At 35.4% G+C, this 20,953-nt stretch overlaps 2 protein-coding genes across 4 annotated transcripts; both read right to left on the reverse strand.

Annotated features, from left to right (window-relative positions):
* Positions 1-1,214: 1,214 nt before the first annotated feature.
* On the reverse strand, positions 1,215-5,305 carry erh (ERH mRNA splicing and mitosis factor). Its single transcript, XM_024290446.1, has 4 exons — positions 5,149-5,305; positions 4,659-4,746; positions 1,850-1,970; positions 1,215-1,774 (listed from the first exon to the last, which is right to left on the reverse strand). The coding sequence occupies exons 1-4, from the start codon at positions 5,149-5,151 to the stop codon at positions 1,672-1,674; spliced, it is 315 nt and encodes a 104-aa protein (XP_024146214.1). The 5' UTR covers positions 5,152-5,305; the 3' UTR covers positions 1,215-1,671.
* A 416-nt stretch (positions 5,306-5,721) lies between these two features.
* paplnb (papilin b, proteoglycan-like sulfated glycoprotein) lies at positions 5,722-20,035 on the reverse strand. 3 transcript variants are annotated; one of them, XM_024290404.2, is made up of 19 exons: positions 19,227-20,035; positions 19,082-19,151; positions 18,234-18,343; positions 17,127-17,187; positions 16,958-17,060; positions 14,736-14,869; positions 14,332-14,652; positions 12,530-12,706; positions 12,313-12,463; positions 12,148-12,228; positions 12,033-12,051; positions 11,870-11,948; positions 9,715-9,975; positions 9,462-9,638; positions 9,237-9,387; positions 9,083-9,163; positions 6,701-6,827; positions 6,547-6,625; positions 5,722-6,460 (listed from the first exon to the last, which is right to left on the reverse strand). In XM_024290404.2, exons 2-19 carry the CDS (start codon positions 19,136-19,138, stop codon positions 6,116-6,118), a joined length of 2,514 nt encoding a protein of 837 aa, XP_024146172.1. In that variant the 5' UTR covers positions 19,139-19,151; positions 19,227-20,035; the 3' UTR covers positions 5,722-6,115. The 3 variants fall into 3 exon arrangements, with proteins under 3 accessions (XP_024146172.1, XP_036066502.1, XP_024146174.1); XM_036210609.1 differs by having other exon boundaries at positions 6,701-6,809; positions 19,082-20,035; XM_024290406.2 differs by lacking the exons at positions 16,958-17,060; positions 17,127-17,187; positions 18,234-18,343; positions 19,082-19,151; positions 19,227-20,035 and adding an exon at positions 15,685-16,353.
* Between the last annotated feature and the right edge of the window lie 918 nt (positions 20,036-20,953).

Raw genomic sequence — 20,953 nt, forward strand, 5'->3', positions numbered from 1 at the left:
AATATGTCAGCTACATGCTAGCTATTTTGGCTAATTTAGGCTTTTTAGTTTTTTTTTGGCAAATTTGGTGTTTATCTAATATTTCAGCTACATGTTAGCTATTTTGGCTAATTTCTGATCTTTTTTTCAGTTTTTTAGGCTAATTTAGACTTTAGCTAATATTTCAGCTACATGCTAGCCATTTGGGGTAATTTTGACTTTTTTGTTTTTGTTTTAGGCTAATTTGGTGTTTTGCTAATATTTCAGCCACATGCTAGCTATTTTGGCTAATTTATTTTTTGTTTTGTTTTTTTGTGTTAATTTGGAGTTCATCTAATACTTCAGCTACATGCTAGCTATTTTGCTTAATTTCTGACTTTTTCAGTTTTTTTAGGCTAATTATGAGTTTAGCTAATATTAAAGCTGCATGTTGGCTTGTTTTGGCTAATTTAGGCTTCTTTTCAGTTTTTTAGGCTATATTGGAGTTTAGCTAATATTCCAGCCATTTTAGGTAATGTAGGCTTTTTTGTTTGTTTGTTTTTTGGCTATTTTGGAGTTTAGCGCATATTTCATGCTTGCTGTTTTGACTAACTTGGGCTTTTTTCATTTTTTTAGGCTAATTTGGCATTTAACTAATATTTTTAGTTGGCTATCAGCTTCCGTGTTTTCAGCTATTAGCTTCAGCGATTTTAGTTATCAATTTCAGCACCTTCAGTTATCAGCACTAGCATCTTCAGCGAACAAATTCAGCGTAAAGCATTCACACCAGCATTATCACAGGTAATAAATCTAGTTTTTAGTAAGTTTAAAACTAATGATGGTTAAGATGTGAGCTTTACATCTATTTTGCCCATCACCCAATTTGTCAACTAATCGTAAAAAATAATCGGTGATTAGTCGACTATTAAAATAATCGTTTGTGGCAGCACTTCCTACTACATTCCCTACATTGAGATGATTTTATGTGGTACAGGATCTCTTATTTTGAAGGAAAGTGATTCTGAATAATTAGAAACTAATTCACATCTCGAGAAAAAAAAGGCTATTTTCTCTTTATGTTTGTGTTTTATTCATGCTTTAAAAACCAAATGTAACTGTACTTTTCATAATAGTAACAGTATCATAGGTACAAATCATTGTTTGTGGGTCCCACTGGGATGTTGTCAGTAAGAAATCCTCCAGAATGGCTCTTTAACTGTTGAAAGTTGTGTGTCTGAACATGTTAAACACTCAGATTGAGAACAGTCAGAAAACAGTTTATTTTGTAAAAATCAAAAGTAACATGGAAAAAGTTCCGTGCCGAGTGAAACAAAAGGGTTTACAAAACACCATTTTACAACACTATTCAGGGCTCAATGGCAAAAATGAAAACAAATCCTTCTGTGACATAAATAAAGCATGAGTATTCGTTCTCCTCTTCCTCGAAAGTAAAAGATGCTTACAAAGAAAAGCATTTTTAATCAAATTTTTTAAGCATTTTCTATGCTTTCCTTATAGTGGCAATCATGTCTGATCCTGCCAATTTATTAGAAAGGTTCGTATGACAATTAGAAAGTCAAAATGAGGAACGAAGCTTCTTTTCTCTACTCTATTTTTATTTTCAAACCCACTACTTTTTTATAGTACAATACAAAACCCTTCTCCATTTGACTTGTCAGATCCACTGGATTTGTGCACACGTTAAAGAAACCTTTACTTTGCTGCCTGCTGAGCCTGACGCCGCAGCAGGACATATATCTTCTCTTTAATCCAGTCTTTGTTGTATGGTTGGTACGTCTGAGTGTCCGCTCTGTACCTGCATCACAAGACAAAATTATTGTTTTTAAGGGATCGAAACCCCAAAATGGGCTTTATTTAAGCGCATACTCACACAAGACAGCTCAGGTCTGCCAGGTCGTCAATGAAATCAAACAACTGACTAATGTCATAAGTGATGGAGGGACTGTTGGGATTCATCCGCTTTAGATGTTCTTCATACATCTTGCAAACTCCTAAAAAAAAAAAAAGAAGACAGATAAGTTGAATTTGACTAATAAAAGTACTACAGATATATGCAAAAATTAAAAACCAAAATTAGGGTATTTAGATAAAACTGCTTGATCATTCAGTGCTAGAAAAGACAAGATGCTACAGAAATATGGAGTAAGGAAGCTGTCAGTAAGAAACATGTTCATAAAGATAAATAAAGTTGTGCACATTTATATTTTGTACACAACTTTGCAGAAAAAAAAAAAGTTTAGTTTTACATTTAACAGGTCTCTTTTGAATACAACATTTCTTTATCTTGATCAGCTGTTGTTGCCTAGCAAAAAATAAATAAATAAATAAAAAAGTTGCAGGACTTGACTGTAAATATATTTTTCCCCAGCAAAACTACAGTGTTAAGATACATGTCCTGCCATCGTAGTATGATGAATGAGTCGCAACGCGCGTGTTCCCTCAGTTGGATCGATGTTTCAGCACTTGATGTATAAACCTGTGACCCCGTGACGTATTTCTGACAGTTTTTGAACGGGAGAAAGTCGTATTCAAAACAAAATTCGTATTCTAAAGGGACATGCTTAACGTAAAATTAAATGTTTTGTTCATATTTTTTTATGTAAAGTTATAAAAATAATTACTTTGACACAACTTTATACTTATGAATATGTTTCTTTTTGAAAGCTGTCTTAACACATACAGTACAAGTCCAAGGCCCAGGGGCCGGATCCAGCCCTCCGCATAATTAAATCCGGCCCTTCAGATCATTTTATTTTATTCTTATTAATGGCCTGATGTTATCATGCGCTTATTTCTAACTTGTATAATTTAGACAAAATATATTTTTATGGAGAGTAAAATATTAAAAGTTATTTAAGGTTTAAGTTGATTTATTCTGGAAAAATATTCATGCCTTTTTATTATTCATAATTATGTTTAAAAGTTACGGTTTTAAAGTTTTAAAATTGGCATTCTGCTAGCTTTTTGGAATATTATGGCATTTATTAAGATTTTTTAGGCTATTTTAGAGTTTAGCTGATATTTCAGCTACATGCTAGCTGTTTTGGCTAATTTAGGTTTTTCTTTTTACCTTTTTTTAGGCTATATTCTGAGTTAACCTAATATTTACAAGCTAGCTATTTTGGCTAATTTAAGCAGTTTCCTTTTTTTTATTTTTAAGTTTAGCTATTTTTTCAGCAACATGCTAGCTGTTTTGGCTAACCCATGTTTTTTTCTTTTTATAGTTTTTAGGCTATTTAGGAGTTTAGCTAATATTTCAGCTACATGCTAGCTTTTTTGGCTAATTTAGGCTTTTCTTGTTTATTTTTTAAGCTGTTTTAGAGTTAGGCTTATATTTACACACTAGCTATTTTGATTAATTTAAGCTTTTTTCACGTTTTTAAGGATATTTTGAGGTTTAGCAATTTTGCAGCTACATGCTAGCTGTTTTGGCTATCTTAAGCTTTTTTTAAGGCTAATTTGGCATTTAGCTAATATTTTAGCTGGCTATCAGCTTCAGCGTTTTCAGCTTACACCAGGGGTATTCAAATCCAGGCCTCGAGGGCCGGTGTCCTATATGTTTTCCAACCAACCTTCCATTGAAGCTCCTTATTGGCTAAACATACCTGATCCTGGAAATTAGCAGCAGATAAGGCAGGATTTCTGGAAAACCTACAGCAGAGAGGCCCAAATCCAGGCCTCGAGGGCCAGCTTCCTGTAGGTTTTCCAGAAACCCTGCCTTTTCTGCTGCTAATTTCCAGGATCAGGTATGTTTAGCCAATAAGGAGCTTCAATGGAAGGTTGGTTGGAAAACATGTAGGACACCGGCCCTTGAGGCCTGGATTTGAAAACCCCTGGCTTACACCATTCTTTTTCAACCAGTATGCCGCGACACACTAGTGTGTCGTGAGAGATGGTCTGGTGTGCCGCGGGAAATTACCCATTTTCACATATCTAAAACATTTACCATCACTATGGTATCAGCTCTGTGTTCATCCAAACGGCCCTGATTTAACACTGGATAGTTTTGAATATGCAAGATGGTAAAATAAATATTTCTTTGATTCTATAAATGATTAATCAGAATGATGTTAACGCAATCCAGCCGCAAAACTAGCCTCAAACTCAGCTTTTAGGAAAGTCCCTCCGTAGCTACAGGCAGGCAGTTGAATTTCTTGACAATTTTCTTGATATAGTCTATTAACTTAGCAAATGACTTTAATGATTTGTAAAGAAAATGAATGGCACACGTGACTCTTACACATAGAATGTGGCTCAAAATAGAATGAGAGACTTTTTCTTTTTTAAGTACTACAACTGCTAAAAGTTGTTCTGCCCTCAGCCAGTTTATAAAGAGGCTAAAACAGACGTGCTAGAATGTTTGGCGTATCTATTGTCACTGCAATATAAAGTCTTTCAAATTATATAATTGTTTTGTCAAATTAATTCAAAATTAAATCCACAGGTACATAAAATATTCAACATAATGCATGTTGTGAAATTACATTTTTTTTTCTATATTTTAAACAGGATTTTGATAAAAAAAATTTTGTTTAAAACTAAATTATCGTTTAGTTTCAACCCAGAGGGGAAACAAAACGAACAATATTTAATCAAATAAATACATAATTTCAAATTTTGACTCCAAAAACGATGACAGAAAGTATACTTCATTTATTGGACCAAAGCTTGACTTTTACCTTCCATGCACTCGTTCACCGACTCGTAGTCCGCGTATGTGCGGCCCTCGGGTCTCTTGGTGGGCTGGACAAGCAAAATAGTGTGCGACTGCAAAACAAAATTACTTTTAAGAATATTTATTTAAAAATAACGTCTTATTTACTGCTGAACAAAACGATAATAATCATAAAAGGTATTCAGAGGAAACTGCAGAAATGACAGAATGACGAGATCTAGTAACTTCTCTGCTGCTGTAACACAAATGTAATATCCTAAAAAAAATGTCTCAGTCTATTTCATAAATTTAACGATTTAACAGGTACAAAAATGAGTAAATAGAAGCTCAAATAGCCAAAATAAACATTAAAATTGACTGAGAAAACACTAGAAGTAACAAATGTTGCGTTAGCTTAGCTACTTGTTAGCTTAGCTTTGGCGGACATACATATAATAATGTGGCTCACACCGACGATCTTTATCCTCAAAAAACATAAAAAGGGTAAATCTTACCATGATTTCTGAACGTGGACCCTTTTTCTATAAGGGGATTGCTAAATGAAGAAGGAAATCGTTGTTTTCCACTTATAAACCAGCGTGAAATCCTGTGTTCGTGGTGGAAGAAAAATATGCACTCACCGGAAACTACGTCGAAGCACTTCCGTTTTCATTCAAAATAAAACTCTTGCCAACTAACGCTTGTTTTAAAAAAAACGCCGCTTGTTTATTTAATGATTGATAAATTAAATGGTTAAAATGTACAAATATTTAATTATTGAGGCAACAAAATATTTACTAAATACTGATGTACAGGTTGTCATAGTACTACAAGTGTACCTGGTAAACTAATGTCAAAGAATTCTCCACTTAAAAATAGATTAATACATTTAAAAAATGTCTTACAAAATCAGTAAAAATGTTATATGTGAAAAATTTACCTTTATTTACACTTTACTTACCTTCCCATTTGCAGTGACCAAATCCATCTTTTAGTATAAAAAATAGTTTAACGCAGACTGCAGTGTCATGGTCAGACAAATGTATCAGCAAAAACACAAACACACTCATAAATAACAACACAACAGCTGCAGTGTAACCAAAACTTGAATGATTTATTACATTTATTGTTTAAAATCTGTAGTCACTTTTTGTAAGTATGCTGTTTCCTGCCCAAAATTCAAAATAAATAAATGAATATGGGAAGCATTGTGGAAAAAAGAATAAAATAAAAAAAAAAATTGGAAAATCTGAGGGGGAAAAAATGCAATTTATTAATCAAAAAAGAAAATAATCAATATTCTAAAATTAAGAAGATGTGCTAATAGGGTTGGTTGTGATGCAGGCTTCATGTGCTGTCACAAATATTTTTAGAAGTGTGTTGGAATCAGAACAACTTAAAACAAAGTGGAAATAACTTTTTATAGAACTGCCTTTAATAGAAATACTTTTCCTACTTCCAGAATCCAGTTTATCATTTGCTTTATTCCCTGTAATGGGCTCCAACATAGTAAGGCCGGACTCTCACAGATCTTAGAAAACCTCTCCTGTAGGTCCATCTGCGACGGACAGGGACAGAGACCGGGACAGAGACCGGGACAGAGACAGCGACGGGGACGGACACCGTCCTGAAATCCCCACATTGTATCTGGCAATCGTGCTCAGATGCAAAGTTATTGGCATTGCCGTGGCAGCCTCCGTACCAAAACTCCTTGCATTTGCCGACAGCGGCATCATAGGCAAATCGGACGACCCACTTTTCACAAGGGCCTTCATCACGGGGTAGGGAGCACGTGGAGGACTGATCAACAGGGGGAGGCGGGTGCTCCTGTTTTAAAAAATAAACTTTTTGTTAGTCCAAAGTAGCTGATTGGTTCTATAATTTAGCAAAGTCACCTAAAAACAGTTTCTTACCTCAGCTGTCGGATGTTCAGAACATCCAAGCTGTCCATCCCCTTCAGCTGCAGTCACTCCATCCAAACAGCATCCGTACCTACAGAACCGTTTACCCATTGGGTCACTTTGAGTTTTCCTTCAGAACTATAATGGGTACAGAAATAGAAGGTACCTGCTAAAAGAGCAATCGTTTTCTGCAGGACAGCCGTGGTTTTCGGGGCCGGTGGCAGCGGAGAAGCCATCAGGACAGCATCCGAACTCTGACTGTGCACAGTCGGGGTCTGTCGCGGGAGATGGAGCTGAAATTAAATCAAAGTTGTTGAATTACCCAACCCTCCGGGTAATTCTATCCAGATCATTTAATTTAATGTTGTTAATTGATGGTATCTTGCACTTATTTCTAACTTGGAAAATTTTGCCAAAATATATTTTATGGAGAGTAAAATATTTAAATTTATTTTATGTTTAAATTGATTTATTCTGGATTAATATTCCTGCCTTTTTATTATTTTTCACAATTATGTTTAAAAGTTAAAGTTTAAAAAATTGGCATTCTGCTAACTTTTTGGACTATCTTGGCATTTACTAAGATTTTTTAGTAAATTTTTGAGTTTAGCTAATATTTCAGCTACATGCTAGCTGTCTTGGCTAGTTTGGGCTTTTGTTTTTACGTTTTTTAGCTGTTTTTGAGTTAGGTAAATACTTCAGCTACATGCTAGCTGTTTTGGCTAGTTTGGGCTTTTGTTTTTACGTTTTTTAGCTGTTTTGGAGTTACGCTAATATTTACACGCTAGCTGTTTTGGCTAATTTAGGGTTTTTTCAGTTTTTAAGGTTAGCTAACATGCATTTTTTTCAGCTACATGCCAGCTGTTTTGGCTAGCTTAGCCTTTTCTTTTTAAGTTGATTTAGGATGTTTTGGTGTTAGCCTTCTACTTCAGCAACACAGTAGCTGCTTTGGCTAGTTTAGGCTTTTGTTTTTAAGTTTTTTGGCTGTTTTGGAGTTACGCTAATATTTACACGCTAGCTGTTGTGGCTAATTTAGGCTTTTTTCAGTTTTTAAGGTTAACCTATGTGTATTTTTTCAGCTTCATGCTAGCTATTTTGGCTAGCTTAGCCTTTTCTTCTTAAGTTGTTTTAGGATGTTTTGGAGTTTGGCTTCTACTTCAGCTACATAATAGCTGCTTTGGCTAGTTTAGGCTTTTGTTTTTAAGTTTTTTAACTGTTTTGGAGTGAGGCTAATATTTACACGCTAGCTGTTTTGGCTAATTTAGGGTTTTTTCAGTTTTTAAGGTTAGCTAACATGCATTTTTTTCAGCTATATGCTAGCTGTTTTGGCTAGCTTAGCCTTTTCTTTTTAAGTTGTTTTAGGATGTTTTGGAGTTAGGCTTCTACTTCAGCTACATAATAGCTGCTTCGGCTAGTTTAGTCTTTCGTTTTTAAGTTTTTTGGCTATTTTGGAGTTACGCTAATATTTACACGTTAGCTGTTTTTGCTAATTTAAGCTTTTTTCAGTTTTTAAGGTTAGCTAGCATACATTTTTTTCAGATACATACTAGCTGTTTTGGCTAGCTTAGCCTTTTCTGTTTAAGTTGTTTTAGAATGTTTTGGAGTTAGGCTAATACTTCAGCTACATGCTAGCTGTTTTGGCTTGTTTAGGCTTTTTTCAGTTTTTTACGTTACCTTACATGTATTTTTCAGCTACATGCTAGCTGTTTTGGCTAACCTAAGTTTTTTTATTTAGTTTTTTGGCTAATTTTGCATTTAGCAAATATTTTAGCTGGCAATCAAGCTTCAGTGATTTCAGCTATAAAGCTTACTGGCATTATGCAGGTAATGCAATATATCTAGTTCATAATTATGTTAAAGATATGGTTTTGAAGTTTTACAAATGTTGTTCTAGTGTTTAATAAATAAGCCAAACTCAAATAGCCCCTGATGGTAATAAAATTCTTTTAAAAATAAATTAAAGGGTAACCAAACAGTAAATCAACTATTTTTGGTTGATGACCTGAAACTGGGCTTTAAAAATGCCATCTTGGTTGCTGCCAAATTTTTGACAAATTAAAATAAACTTGTTTAATTCATAAAAATATATATTTAAGATTTGCAGTTTGCAATATTGCAGTTGAATTGAGTGATTAGTCAGCTGGTGTTAGTCCCAGAAGTTTGACGTCATCATGCTCTGCAGCTCCAGTATAAAAGCCACGCCCATCTTTGATTCTGTACCGGCTGGTCGTTAGCTTTAGCATGGCTCATAGCTAAGTGTGTTGCCTTCAGTTGTCAAAAATCTACTAGCTTACACAACTTTCTAGTGAACTTGGAAGTTAGGGAATACCTCATTTCAGCCTGTAGGGGGCAGCACACAAACGGTTTTTGACTATATTTTTATGAATTATACAAGTTTATTTTAATTTTTAATAAAAAATTGACATCAACCAACAGAAAGTACCTTTAAAGCCCCATTTATAGAGGTCAGCAACCCAAAAAAGCTGATTTAGGGTTAAAAATGTTCAAAAAACAACGTTTTGATTCTTAAATGTGCATTTGTAATTACGGGGAGATTCTTCTGGAACATGAGGCACGAATCCTTGTGTTGCACCCTCATCGGTCCCTGGATCCTCAACACTTGGAACACCTAAAAAGGAGTATATAAATGCGTATGATAAAAACTAATTCATCCCAACAGAATTTATCCATATTTTGCTCACTTTGTGCTTCATGACAGGGTTGAGTGTTGCACGACTCAACCGAGTGGGGTTTGCTTTCTAGTCCGCACTGATCCTCCTCGTATGGATGCAGATCAGTATCAAGACAGCGGACCTGCCTCTCCCTCACACCTCCATCACAGCTAGTAGAGCACTGCAACGACCAACAAGGAGATCCTGCAGATTTGGAGTCTTTTTGCCTTTTAAAGGACACATTTGTTCACTTACGAGTTCAAATTCTGTTACATGCCATGATATCTGTGAGTAACAGGCAGGTCTGCGGCAGGCCTGGACAGAAGCAGGTCGAACCAAACCTCTGCAGGCGTGGTCGGGCAGGTGCTCTCCTCTTGATCCAACACAGATCACCTCCCTCGTCTGCTGCCCTTCTCCACACGTCACTGAGCACTGATTAAAAAAAAAATAAACCAATAACTCCCTTACTTTAAAACTCAAATTCAGTTCTCTTTAAGAAGACACAAACCTCGCTGAAGCTAGAAACGCTGTACTCCGCACATGGATTCACGTTGCACTCCTGCTGAAGCTGTGGCTTCTGCAGATGGTGAGTGATGCAGTAGGACTCGTCCACCACCCGGTCCTGAAACACGCACACCACGCTGCGATGTTGCACGCCGCCGTTGCACGGCGCAGAGCACTCGCCGTAGACGCTGGTCCTGTAGACGTACGTGGAGTGAACGGAGTTACTGTCATAATCCACAACCACGGATTCGGGATGGAACGACACCTGCAAAAGAAGAAATTGTGATGTTGGGATTTAAACAACTGTATTTGAAGAGTTCTGGACAAACGTGACGAGTAAAGTTCTCCTTAAATGTATTTCTTGATGCTTTTTGATGGAATTGTGCGTCAAACCATTTTGTTTCCAGTTATCTTTAATATAGCGTCTAGTTGAAATCCAAAAGTTGTAATAGTATTTTAACTAATACTAGAAATCACTACAGTATTTAGATTTATATATCATGTGTTCGATACTATAAGACAGGGGTCTAAAACTTAAAACTTTGCATTTGCTATTATCATTGAATTTGGTTGTCCTTATCAACAGTTGCTAGCGTCGTTAGCTCCTGTCGTTTCGCAGGACGCGCAGAAGATATTGCCTAATAGTACAAAGACGTGAACACACGTTCAACTAACAAAGTTGGATTACTAGTGATAATGCTAGTGTGAATGTTTTTTTCTGAAAGTAGCCAGAGAAGATGCTGAAGCTTTTAGCTGAAAATGGTGACGCAGTTTGCTGAAGGGAGTTACTGAAAATGCAAAAACTTTTTTCCAAGATGCTTAATTTGGTAAAAGATTGGAAATTTTGTTAAAAAAGAGCACTGAGGTTGACATAAATTTCGCAAAAATGTGTGGTAAAATGACTTAAAAATCTCTGATACATGCCAATTTTGCAATGTTCCTTGAAATAAGTTAAACTCCAAATTAGACCCAAAACTTAAGTAGATACCAGATTACCCAAAAAAAGCTAGCTTGTTGCTTAAAGACTAGCTAAACTCCAAAATAGCATAAAATTCCTCAGTTAATTAAATTAGTCAAAAATGTTAGCTTGTTGCTAAAATAGCAGCTAAACTCCAAATTAGCCCCCAAAACTCAGTAGATAGCAAATTAGCCAAAACTGCTAACTTTTTGGAGCTAAACTCCAAATTAGCTTAAAATTCCTTACTAAATTAAATTAGCCAAAAAATGTTAGCTTGTTGCTAAAACAGAAGCTAAATTAGTTTGGGAAAATCTCAATAGATAACAAATTAGCCAAAAACGTTAGCATGTTGCTAAAATAGCAGCTAAACTCCAAATTAGCCCAAAAAACTCAGTAGATAGCAAATTAGCCAAAAAGCTAGCCTTTTGGTTAAATCATAGCTAAACTCCAAATTAGCTTAAAATTCCATAATAAATTAAATTAATCAAAAACGCTAGCTTGTTGCTAAAATAGAAGCTAAATTAGTCTATGAAAATCTCAATAGATAACAAATTAGCCAAAAAAAACATTAGCATGTTGCTAAAATAGCAGCTAAACTCCAAATTAGCCCAAAACTCAGTAGATAGCAAATTAGCCAAAAAAGCTAGCCTTTTGCTTAAATGATAGCTAAACTCCAAATTAGCTTAAAATTCCTTAGTAAACTATATTAGTCAAAAACGCTAGCTTGTTGCTAAAATAGAAGCTAAACTCTAAATTAGTCTATGAAAATCTCAGTAGATATAAATTAGCCAAAAACGTTAGCAAGTTGCTAATATGTTAGCCCAACTCCAAATTAGCCTAAAAACCCTCAGTAGATGCCAAAATAGCTTAAACAGCTAGAACATTGCTTAAATATTAGCTAAACTCCAAATTAGCCTAAAATTCCTCACTAAACTAAATTAGCCAAAACGTTAGCATGTTGCTAAAATATTAGTTTAACCCCAAATTTTTGAAAATCACTATAAAAAATTGCTTTCAAGCATTCATACAATAAACTTGTTCAATGGACATAGAAGACAATGGACCAAATACATAGAGGGCGCGCGCAAAAACATATTTTTGGCACAAATGGAACCCCGTACGGCCCAGCATCAGTCACATTCGGCCTTCAGTGAAAGATAAACTAAGTTTGCTAGAAGAAGAAAATAATCCCGATTCCTACATCGGCTGTCTGATACTCGGGACATCCAGCTCGTCCAAATCCGTGAGCTACAGTCACTCCATCCAAGCAACAGCCGTACCTGAAAAAAAAATATTTTCACATAATCAAATCAAAAGATTCAACCTAAAAAATGTTTTGTTTGGGCTCAAAAATGTTTTTTTACCTGCTGTAAACACAGTTTTCTGGAGGGCAGAGAAGAGAGTGATGATTAATAATCCACTAAAGATAATACTGCACCAATAAATCCAGGCTCATGCACTCAAATCTCCTCCACTGACCTACAGGTTCTTCCAAAACATGAGGCACGTATCCTCTGAAGGTGTTTTCAAATGCACTTGGGTCCTGCATGCTTGGAACCGCTGCAGAGGGAATAATTCAAATAGTGAAAAAAGCGTAAAGCTTTGGGGCACAACAGTTTTCCAGGGGCTGATATTTTAGCTTACTTTGTGGCTCATGACAGGGTTGAGTGTTACATGACTCAACAGAAGGGGGTTTGCTTCCTGATCCACACTGCTCCTCAGGGTATGGATGCAGATCGGAATCAAGACAGGTGACCTGCCTCTCTCTTACGCCGCCGCCACAGCTTCTGGAGCACTACATGACCCAGTGGACATCAGTGTACTGATCGTTTATTCATTTATCATGATCCTGTTTACTCACAAGTCCAAATTCTGTCACGTGCCATGTTATCTGTGAGTAACAGGCCGGTCTGCGGCAGGCCTGGACAGAAGGAGGCGGGGCTAGTGCAGAGCAGGCGTGGTCGGGCAGATGTTCCCCTCTTGGTCCCACACAGATGACCTCTCTCGTCTGCTGTCCTTCTCCACAAGTCACAGAGCACTGCAAGAACCAGCAAAGTTACAGCTGAACCGCCCCGAAGGTTCATGCAGGGATGCGTCACTCAATCGCACAAGGGGGAAAAATCCAAAAGACACCTTAAGTCACGGCCGAACAGGATGAACATTTATTGAATACTAAAACCACGTTTTTAAAACATTAAAAACGTAAGTTTTTAACATAATTATGAACTAGATATATAGCATTACCTGTGATGATGCTAGTGTGAATGCTGTAAACTGAATTTGGCCTCTGAAGATGCTAGTGCTGATAGTTGAAGATGCAGAAATTGATAGCAAAAAACTGTTAAGTTAATAGCTGAAAAGGCTGAAATTGATAGCTAAAAACTGTGAAGCTGATAGCTGAAAATGCTGAAATTGATAGCTAAAAACTGTTAAGTTAATCGCTGAAAATGCAGAAATTGATAGCTAAAAACTGTTAAGTTAATAGCTGAAAAGGCTGAAATTGATAGCTAAAAACTGTGAAGCTGATAGCTGAAAATGCTGAAATTGATAGCTAAAAAGTGTTAAGTTAATCGCTGAAAATGCTGAAATTGATGGCTAAAAACACTGAAGTTAATAGCTGAAAATTCTGATATTGATAGCTAAAAGTATTGAAGCTGATAGCTGAAAATGCTGAGATTGATAGCTAAAAACTGTTAAGTTAATCGCTGAAAATGCTGAAATTGATAGCTAAAAACACTGAAGCTGATAGCTGAAAATGCTTACATTGATAGCTATATACTGTGAAGCTGATAGATGCTTAAATCTATAGCTAAAAACTGTTAAATTAATAGCTGAAAATGCTGAAATTGATAGCTAAAAACTGTGAAGCTGAGCTGAAAATGCTGAAATCTATAGCTAAAAACTGTTGAGTTAATAGCTGAAAATGCTGAAATCTATAGCTAAAAACTGTTGAGTTAATAGCTGAAAATGCTGAAATTGATAGCTAAAAAAAAACTGAAGCTGATAGCTGAAAATGCTAAAGTTAATGTTGAAAACGCTGAAGGTGATACCCAGCTAAATAATTGCTAGATGCCAAATTAGCATAAAAAATAAAAAAACTAGGTTAGCCAAAACAGGTAGCATGTAGCTGAAAAATAGTTAAACTTCAGAATATCCTAGAAAAAACCTCTAAAAAAAGACGAAATTAGCCAAGAAAAGCTAGCATTTGCCTGAAATATTAGCTAAACTTCAAAATATCCTAAAAAAACCCAAAAAGCCTAATTTAGCCAAAAAAGCTAGCATGTTGCTGAAATATGAGCTCCAAAATTGCTTAAAAACTCTTATTAAATCCCTAAATAGTCCAAAAAGGTAGCAGAATGGTAATTTTAAAACTTCCAAACCGTAACTTTTTAACATAATTACGAATAATAAAAAGGCAGGAATATTATTCCACAATAAATCAACTTAAACCTTAAATAACTTTCAATATTTTACTCTCCATGAAAATATATACTGTCAAAATTATACAAGATAGAAATAAGCGCAAGATAATATCGGGCCATTAATAACAATAAATAAAATGATCTGTAGGCCCGGATAGAATTACCCGGAGGGCCGGATCCGGCCCCCGGGCCTTGACTTTGACACATTGCACTGCCAGCTTGAATTGACGCAGAAACGCACCACGCTGAAGCTGGAGACGCTGTACTCTGCCCTGTGCTCCCCACAGGAGTGCATGTTGCAGGATTTCTGACTCTCTGGTTTGAGCAAGCGCTGGGTGATGCAGTAAGACTCGTCCACCACTCGGGGGTGTACAGGATCCTCAATCACACACTCAACGCTGCGGTACTGCATGCCCCCGTTGCAGGATGCAGAGCACTCGCTGTAGAGTCCGGTCCTGTAGGCGCACGGCTGGCTCTCTCTTAGATGAGGCACGGCAGGTACAGAGAAATGTGGAGACTCTGTGTCGTTGTCCAGACCCATAAACTCCTCATGGTTCAATTCCTGAAGAGACCATGCATTTTTATCACACAACATCACTGTAGCACACAACTTTTGGAATCTATCAGAAAATATCTCCAGCTCACCCTGCAGACTCCTTCAACACAGATATTATTATGTCCCTCATGACACGGAGTCCCATCAATCACTTGATGTCGATGTTGAGTTCTGTAGAAGTAGCTTTGTCCTCTTACACAGCTCAGCTCGCAGGGATTGGACGCTTCAATGTTTAAAACACAGAAAAAGGTCAGTGCATCATGGGTAAGAAAGAACGACTAGACCAGAGGTCTGCAACCTGCAGCTCCAGAGCCACATGTGGCTCTTTGACTCCTTCATTGTGGCTTAATGAAGAATAAAAACACAACCAGAACAAGAAAAGTTGCATAACCTGCCATAATGCTAGTGTTAAAGCTTTATGGCCGAAAGTAGTCGCTGAAGATGCTGAAGCTTTTTGCTAAAAATAGAGATTTGCTGAAAATGCTAAATTTGCTAAAAGACGGGAAAATTTCATTAAAGAACTAGGAAAGATAGCGCTAAAGTTTACCTCAATTTCTGCAAATTTTGTAGTTAAATTGCTTAAAAACCCCTAACGACTGTCAATTTTGCTAAAATATTTAGCATGTTGCTTAAATTTGAGCTAAATTAGCCCAAAAAAAACCTATGTAATGCCAAATTAGTCATAAAAAGGGTAGTCCGTTGCTTAAATACTAGCTAAACTCCAAAAAAGCCTAAAATTCTTCAATAAATTAGATTAGTTAAAAACGTTAGCCTGTTGCTAAAACAGAGACTGAACTCTAAATTAGCCGATAAAACCCCACTAGATAAAAACTTAGCCAGAACTATTTAGCAAAACGCTAAAATATTAGCTAACTCCAAATTAACATAAACATCCTCAGTAGATACCAAATTATCTAAAAAAGCTAGTTTGTTGCTTAAATACTAGCTAAACTCCAAAATAGCCAAAATTCTTCAGTAAATTAAATTAGTTAAAAACGTTAGCCTGTTGCTAAAAAGGAAGCCAAACTCTGAATTAACCTGTAAATATCTCCGTAGATAAGAAATTAGAAAAAAATGTTAGCATGCTGCTAAAATATTAGCAAATCTCAAAATAAGCCCACAATTGCTCAGTAAACTAAATTAGTCAAAAACGTTAGCCTGTTGCTAAAACAGAAACTAAACTCTAAATTAGCCCGTGAAACCCCATTAGATAAAAACTTAGCCAAAAACATTAGCACATTGCTAAAATATTAGCTAAACTCCAAATTAACATGAAAAATCCTCAGTTGATGCCAAATTAGCCAAAAAACTAGTTTGTTGCTTAAATACTAGCTAAACTCCAACATAGCCTAAAATTCTTCAGTAAACTAAATTAGTTAAAAACGTTAGCCTGTTGCTAAAATGGAAGCTAAACTCTGAATCAACCTATAAATATCTACATAAGTAAAGAAATAAGAAAAAAATGTTAGCATGCTGCTAAAATATTAGCAAAACTCCAAATTATTCCACAATTGCTCAGTACACTAAATTAGTCAAAAACGTTAGCCTGTTGCTAAGACAGAAACTAAACTAGCCTATAAATTAGCCGTTAAAACCCCACAAGATAAAAACTTAGCCAGAACTGTTAAGCAAAACGCTAAAATATTAGCTAAACTCCTAATAAATATAAAAAATCCCCAGTTGACATCAAATTAGCCACAAAAAAAAACTAGTTCGTTGCTTAAATACCAGCTAAACTCCAAAATAGCCTAAAATTCTTAAATTAAATTAGTTAAAACATTAGCCTGTTGCTAAAATGTAAGCTAAGCTCTAAATTAGCATATAAAACCCACAGTAAATAACACATTTTCTATTCTTGTATAAATTCATAGATATTAGGGCCTAATTGTTCAAAAAATACAGTAAAAATCACTTAATTATCTTGGATTTAATTTTAGTTTGTTAGATTTACAAATTTCTGACTGAGATGCGACACAAATATTAAAATAAACTTATTTTAAATCATTGTTGACACTAAGCTACCTACTACCACATTTGCTACATTGAGATGATCCTATATGACACAGGGTGTCTTTTATTTTGAAAGGAAGTCATTCATTTTGAAGAAAAAGCATTTTCTCTTTAACATAACATTAACATAGATGCAAATGAGTTTTTTTATTATCCTAAAGTCAGACTTTGCGGCTCCTCCTGGGTTGTGTTTAGTAAAAAATCCCCTTGAAAGACTCTTAAAGTGTTGAAGGTTGCAGACCCGCTGACTGAAATAACTGCTTTGTCTTTTTAACGTCACTGAAAATGAAAAATTACAAACCTTCGTAGTACGGCACCAAGCTGTGATGCCTTCCATGATAGTCCACTGAGTCAAACTCGGAACACTGCACCTCTCTAAAATCTTTGGACCCAACTGGACATGGCTGTTGAGACAAACAAGTAAATGAGCGGCATATTTAACAAAAAAGTTGTAAATAAAAAATAATTACCTGTGTGTTACAGGTGCGGTAGGACTTGGAAGGTCCTACACAACTGTGCACTCCATCCGTCCTATAAGAAATGTTAGAAATTAATATTAAGGCTGGGTTGATAAAATCGATTAATCGATTTGAATGGATTTAAGCTGAACAGATCAATAATCGATTAATAAAATATAAATAAATTTAGCTCATAAGGCTAAAGTCCGCTAGCTTGATGCTAACGTTTAATGGAATTTCCCATAGGACAGCTATGGCTAACGCTCGGTTGACATAAACATACATTGCTGCCTAAATAAACATCTTTATAAACTCACAAGTATGAATTTTAAGGAAATTTATTTAAAGTAACCAATTGTGGCCTAAAACACAATTTTTTTGCTAAAATTTTGCTTATTCTTCTTGAAAAAGTGTACTGTTATAGCGTGATTGCCACCTAGTGGCCAAACTGAAACACCCTCCAGGAGAAAAAGTAAAAAAAAAAACAGAATTCAAGGAAAAATATCATACAGCAGTGAGAAATTATTATTTTTTTGGCTGCTTTGTGTGACTTTAGCCTGGATTTTTTGTATTTTCATTCAAAAAATGTTGACAAATTTTATTCTTTCTGTTTTTATTAAACTACAGCTAAAACTTTTATTCTATATTGTTTGTTAAACATTTTTTAGGTTTCCACAGCAAAATTAATCTAATTTTTACAGGTGGAATTTTCTGTTTTTGCATGATTTTATGTCTTGAATATAAAATGGAAAAATGACAAAATAAAGGTACTGTTGTGCTGTCTTTTAAATTGAAAATACAGAAAATTCAAATACAGACCGACCCTTTAAGGGTTAAAATAAATTATCTAAATGTACAATTTTGCGTGTGATTTTATCTTATGATTATTTGGAGATCATAAGTGGCTGGCAAATATTTTAACAAAAAATAAAAAATAAAAAAGGCGATTAATTTTTTCCAGATTTGCGATTAATTAGTTAATTTTTTTAATCGATTCTTGGCAATATCTTAATTAGTAAACTGAAGAATTGAAAGAATAGAAAAATATTGGAATAGAATCGATTCTGAAAATTATAATTGATACCCAGCTCTATTTACTAATATGTATATATGTCTTACCTTGAAGTAACACAACTCCTGGTTCTTATTGCAACTCCTGTGCCACAAGTACGACTGCAGGGCCCGAAGGCCCCAAATTCTCCCCAGTAATCATAGTAGGGTGTATTCAGCTAAGATAAGAAAAAAAACATAAATATAGTAAACAAAATAAAAATAAATCCAATGATATGGTATAAATTTTCCGTATTCAACCACTGGAAAAAGCCGTCTGCCCCTGACCAACAGCCATCCCGCCGCAGACCAGCCCCTCTCTGCTTCATGATAACCTGCCTCTTTGATATATGAAGAGCATCGCTGTTGGCACGAGTGTCAGGACACGTCATGAAGCCGTTATGGTGACGCAACCGTTTGACGAATAAAGTTTCACTGCACTTTCAAAGAATTTCGATAGTTGGGTAAATTTCTTCAATCGTTTATGTATTCATGTTCTTATGGTTTTCCAAGACTATTAGGTTACCACAGTGTTTTTTTTTTTTTTTACTTTTGTTTGTTTGGAGAGTCCTGGCATCATGATTTGAGGCTCTTCATTGCAAAAAGTGGCACTTCTCGACAGATCGGATCGCAAGTTTTTGACTCTTGCAGCCATAAAACCAGAACACGAGTCACGGTCGGATAAAACCAACCAAATTCTGTACTATTAGTCAGATGAAAATGTTGATTTTTGCAACAAAAAAAAAAATCCATAATAAAGAGAAAAACTGAAAAAAAACAGTTTTTTGCAAAAATCCAAAATGATAATAGCTTGTGGAGACAATTTAAACTGGAATATTTAAAAAAAAAAAAACGTTAAAATTTGAGAACCATAGTAAATATAATACATTTTAGACTAAATAATCATCAGAACTTACAGTAAAAGCAGGTATACTCAGCAGGTGAAGGAGGCCCAGGACTTGCAGGATGTTCATGATCTCGGCAAACCTGCTCAAATTACATCGCAGCAATAGTTTTATAGTTTTTAAGTAAATATGCAAATCAAATGTTTACTCGTCTCACCTTTTTCCTAAGGAGCCGACTCGCCAGCAGCACTGAAAGGATGTGCAACTGGGAGGAGAGGTTGAGCCCTGACAGCCAGCTTTCTATCTTCTGACCTGCTCCACTCACCCAAACCCCAGCCCATACAGTGTCAGGTTACAGCCACACACACACGTTCGTCTTTTCAGTCTCCAAAAATAGCTTTTATAGCGATTTTCACAATAAATTCAAATGCTTAGGGAGAAAACTTTTAAGAAAATAAATATTTTCTGCACAAATTCCATCAAAAATGTCATTTAAAGATGTAATAACCGGCATCATCTAGTAAATCTAATATTTTTACTGTCATGATTGCACACATAAAAAAACACAACTAGTAGAACTTGACTTAAAAAACCCAGCGAAACTCTTCAACCTTCCCAATGAACGAGCTTTTATTTTTACAGCCGTCTGACCGCTGATTGCTCCTCTTGCACTCCGCGTAGCCACTAAGTACAGACCAATAAGTCACGGCGGAGGAGCTTGCAGGAGGTAATCATCGCCTTCAGCCTCAGTTCAGGTTAAATTTAGGGAGAAAACCTCAAGGAAGCATGCCTGGACGAAAGGAGAGAATGGAAGATGGACAAAAGGTGACCAGAGTGGGGCTGCGTGTTGGCATGAGTGGCGATACGATACGTATCGCGATACACGTGTGAAGATACAATAAATATTCCGATATATTTCAAGACAATATTTCTTATTTTTTTAAATAATGACTTAAGAGTGATCTGAATATTAATATATTGTGAGGAGGATGCTGAATGTTTTTGCATTTTGTGTGTTCTTTATTTCTGTTTGAGTTTCAATGTTTAAATTTTAAAGTTATCTTGTTGGAATTTTCTTTTTCTGCACATTTTTATTTTTCCTGGCTTGTAGTAGAGCCCATGTCAAAGTCAAAGTTATTTTTATGAAAGAGAGTCAAATTTTTATGGAGAGTCAAATATTGAAAGTTATTTGAGCTTTAAGTTCCGGCCTTTTTATTATTCATAATTATGATAAAAAGTTACGGGTCTAAAGTTTAAAAGTTGTCATTTTGCTAGCTTTTTGGACAATTTTGGCATTTACTAAGATTTTTTAGCTACCTTTTTCAGCTACATGCTAGTTGTTTTGGCTAACCTAGGTTTTTTATTTTTTCTGTTTTTCAGGCTAATTTGGCATTTAGTTAATATTTGAGCTGGGTATCAACTTCAGGGTTTTCAACTTTAACTTTAGCGTTTTCAGCTTCACAGTTTTTAGCTATAAATTTTAGCATTTTCAGCTATTAGCTTTAGTCTTTTTAGCTATCAATTTCAGCATTTTCAGCTATCAGCTTAACCGTTTTTCGCTATCAATTTCAGCATTTTCAGCTATCAGCTTCAGTGTTTTTTAGCTATCAATTTCAGCATCTTCAGCTATCAGCACTAGCATTTTCAGCAGCCAAATTCATCTTACAGCATTCACACTAGCATTATTGCAGGTAATGCTATATATCTAGTTCATAATTATGTTAAAGTTACAGTTGTAAAGTTTTAAGAATTAGCATTATGCTAGCTTTTTTGGCTATTTTGGCATTTACTAAGATATTTCAAGCTATTTTTTAAGTTTAGCTAATATCTCAGCTACATGCTAGCTGTTTTTGCCAATTTAGGCCTTTCTTTCAGTTTGTTTTTGCCGTTTTGGAGATAGGCTAATATTTACACGCTAGCTGTTTTGGCTAATTTAGGCTTTTT

This window comes from Oryzias melastigma, linkage group LG24 (assembly GCF_002922805.2).
Source record: "Oryzias melastigma strain HK-1 linkage group LG24, ASM292280v2, whole genome shotgun sequence".
In the NCBI taxonomy this organism is placed as follows: Eukaryota; Metazoa; Chordata; class Actinopteri; order Beloniformes; family Adrianichthyidae; genus Oryzias; species Oryzias melastigma.

What these genes read in the sequence shown, in the direction of transcription:
- paplnb (XM_024290404.2), bottom strand. Translation starts at nt 19,138, where the DNA reads ATGAACATCCTGCAAGTCCTGGGCCTCCTTCACCTGCTGAGTATACCT. An exon ending in CTTGGTGCCGTACTACGAAG is followed by an intron (nt 14,870 to 16,957) that starts GTTTGTAATTTT and finishes TAAACATTGAAG; the next exon opens with CGTCCAATCCCTGCGAGCTG. An exon ending in ACCCTGTCATGAAGCACAAA is followed by an intron (nt 9,164 to 9,236) that starts GTGAGCAAAATA and finishes ACTCCTTTTTAG; the next exon opens with GTGTTCCAAGTGTTGAGGAT.
- erh (XM_024290446.1), bottom strand. An exon ending in GGTGAACGAGTGCATGGAAG is followed by an intron (nt 1,971 to 4,658) that starts GTAAAAGTCAAG and finishes TTTTTTTTTTAG; the next exon opens with GAGTTTGCAAGATGTATGAA. An exon ending in GCAGACCTGAGCTGTCTTGT is followed by an intron (nt 1,775 to 1,849) that starts GTGAGTATGCGC and finishes CTTGTGATGCAG; the next exon opens with GTACAGAGCGGACACTCAGA.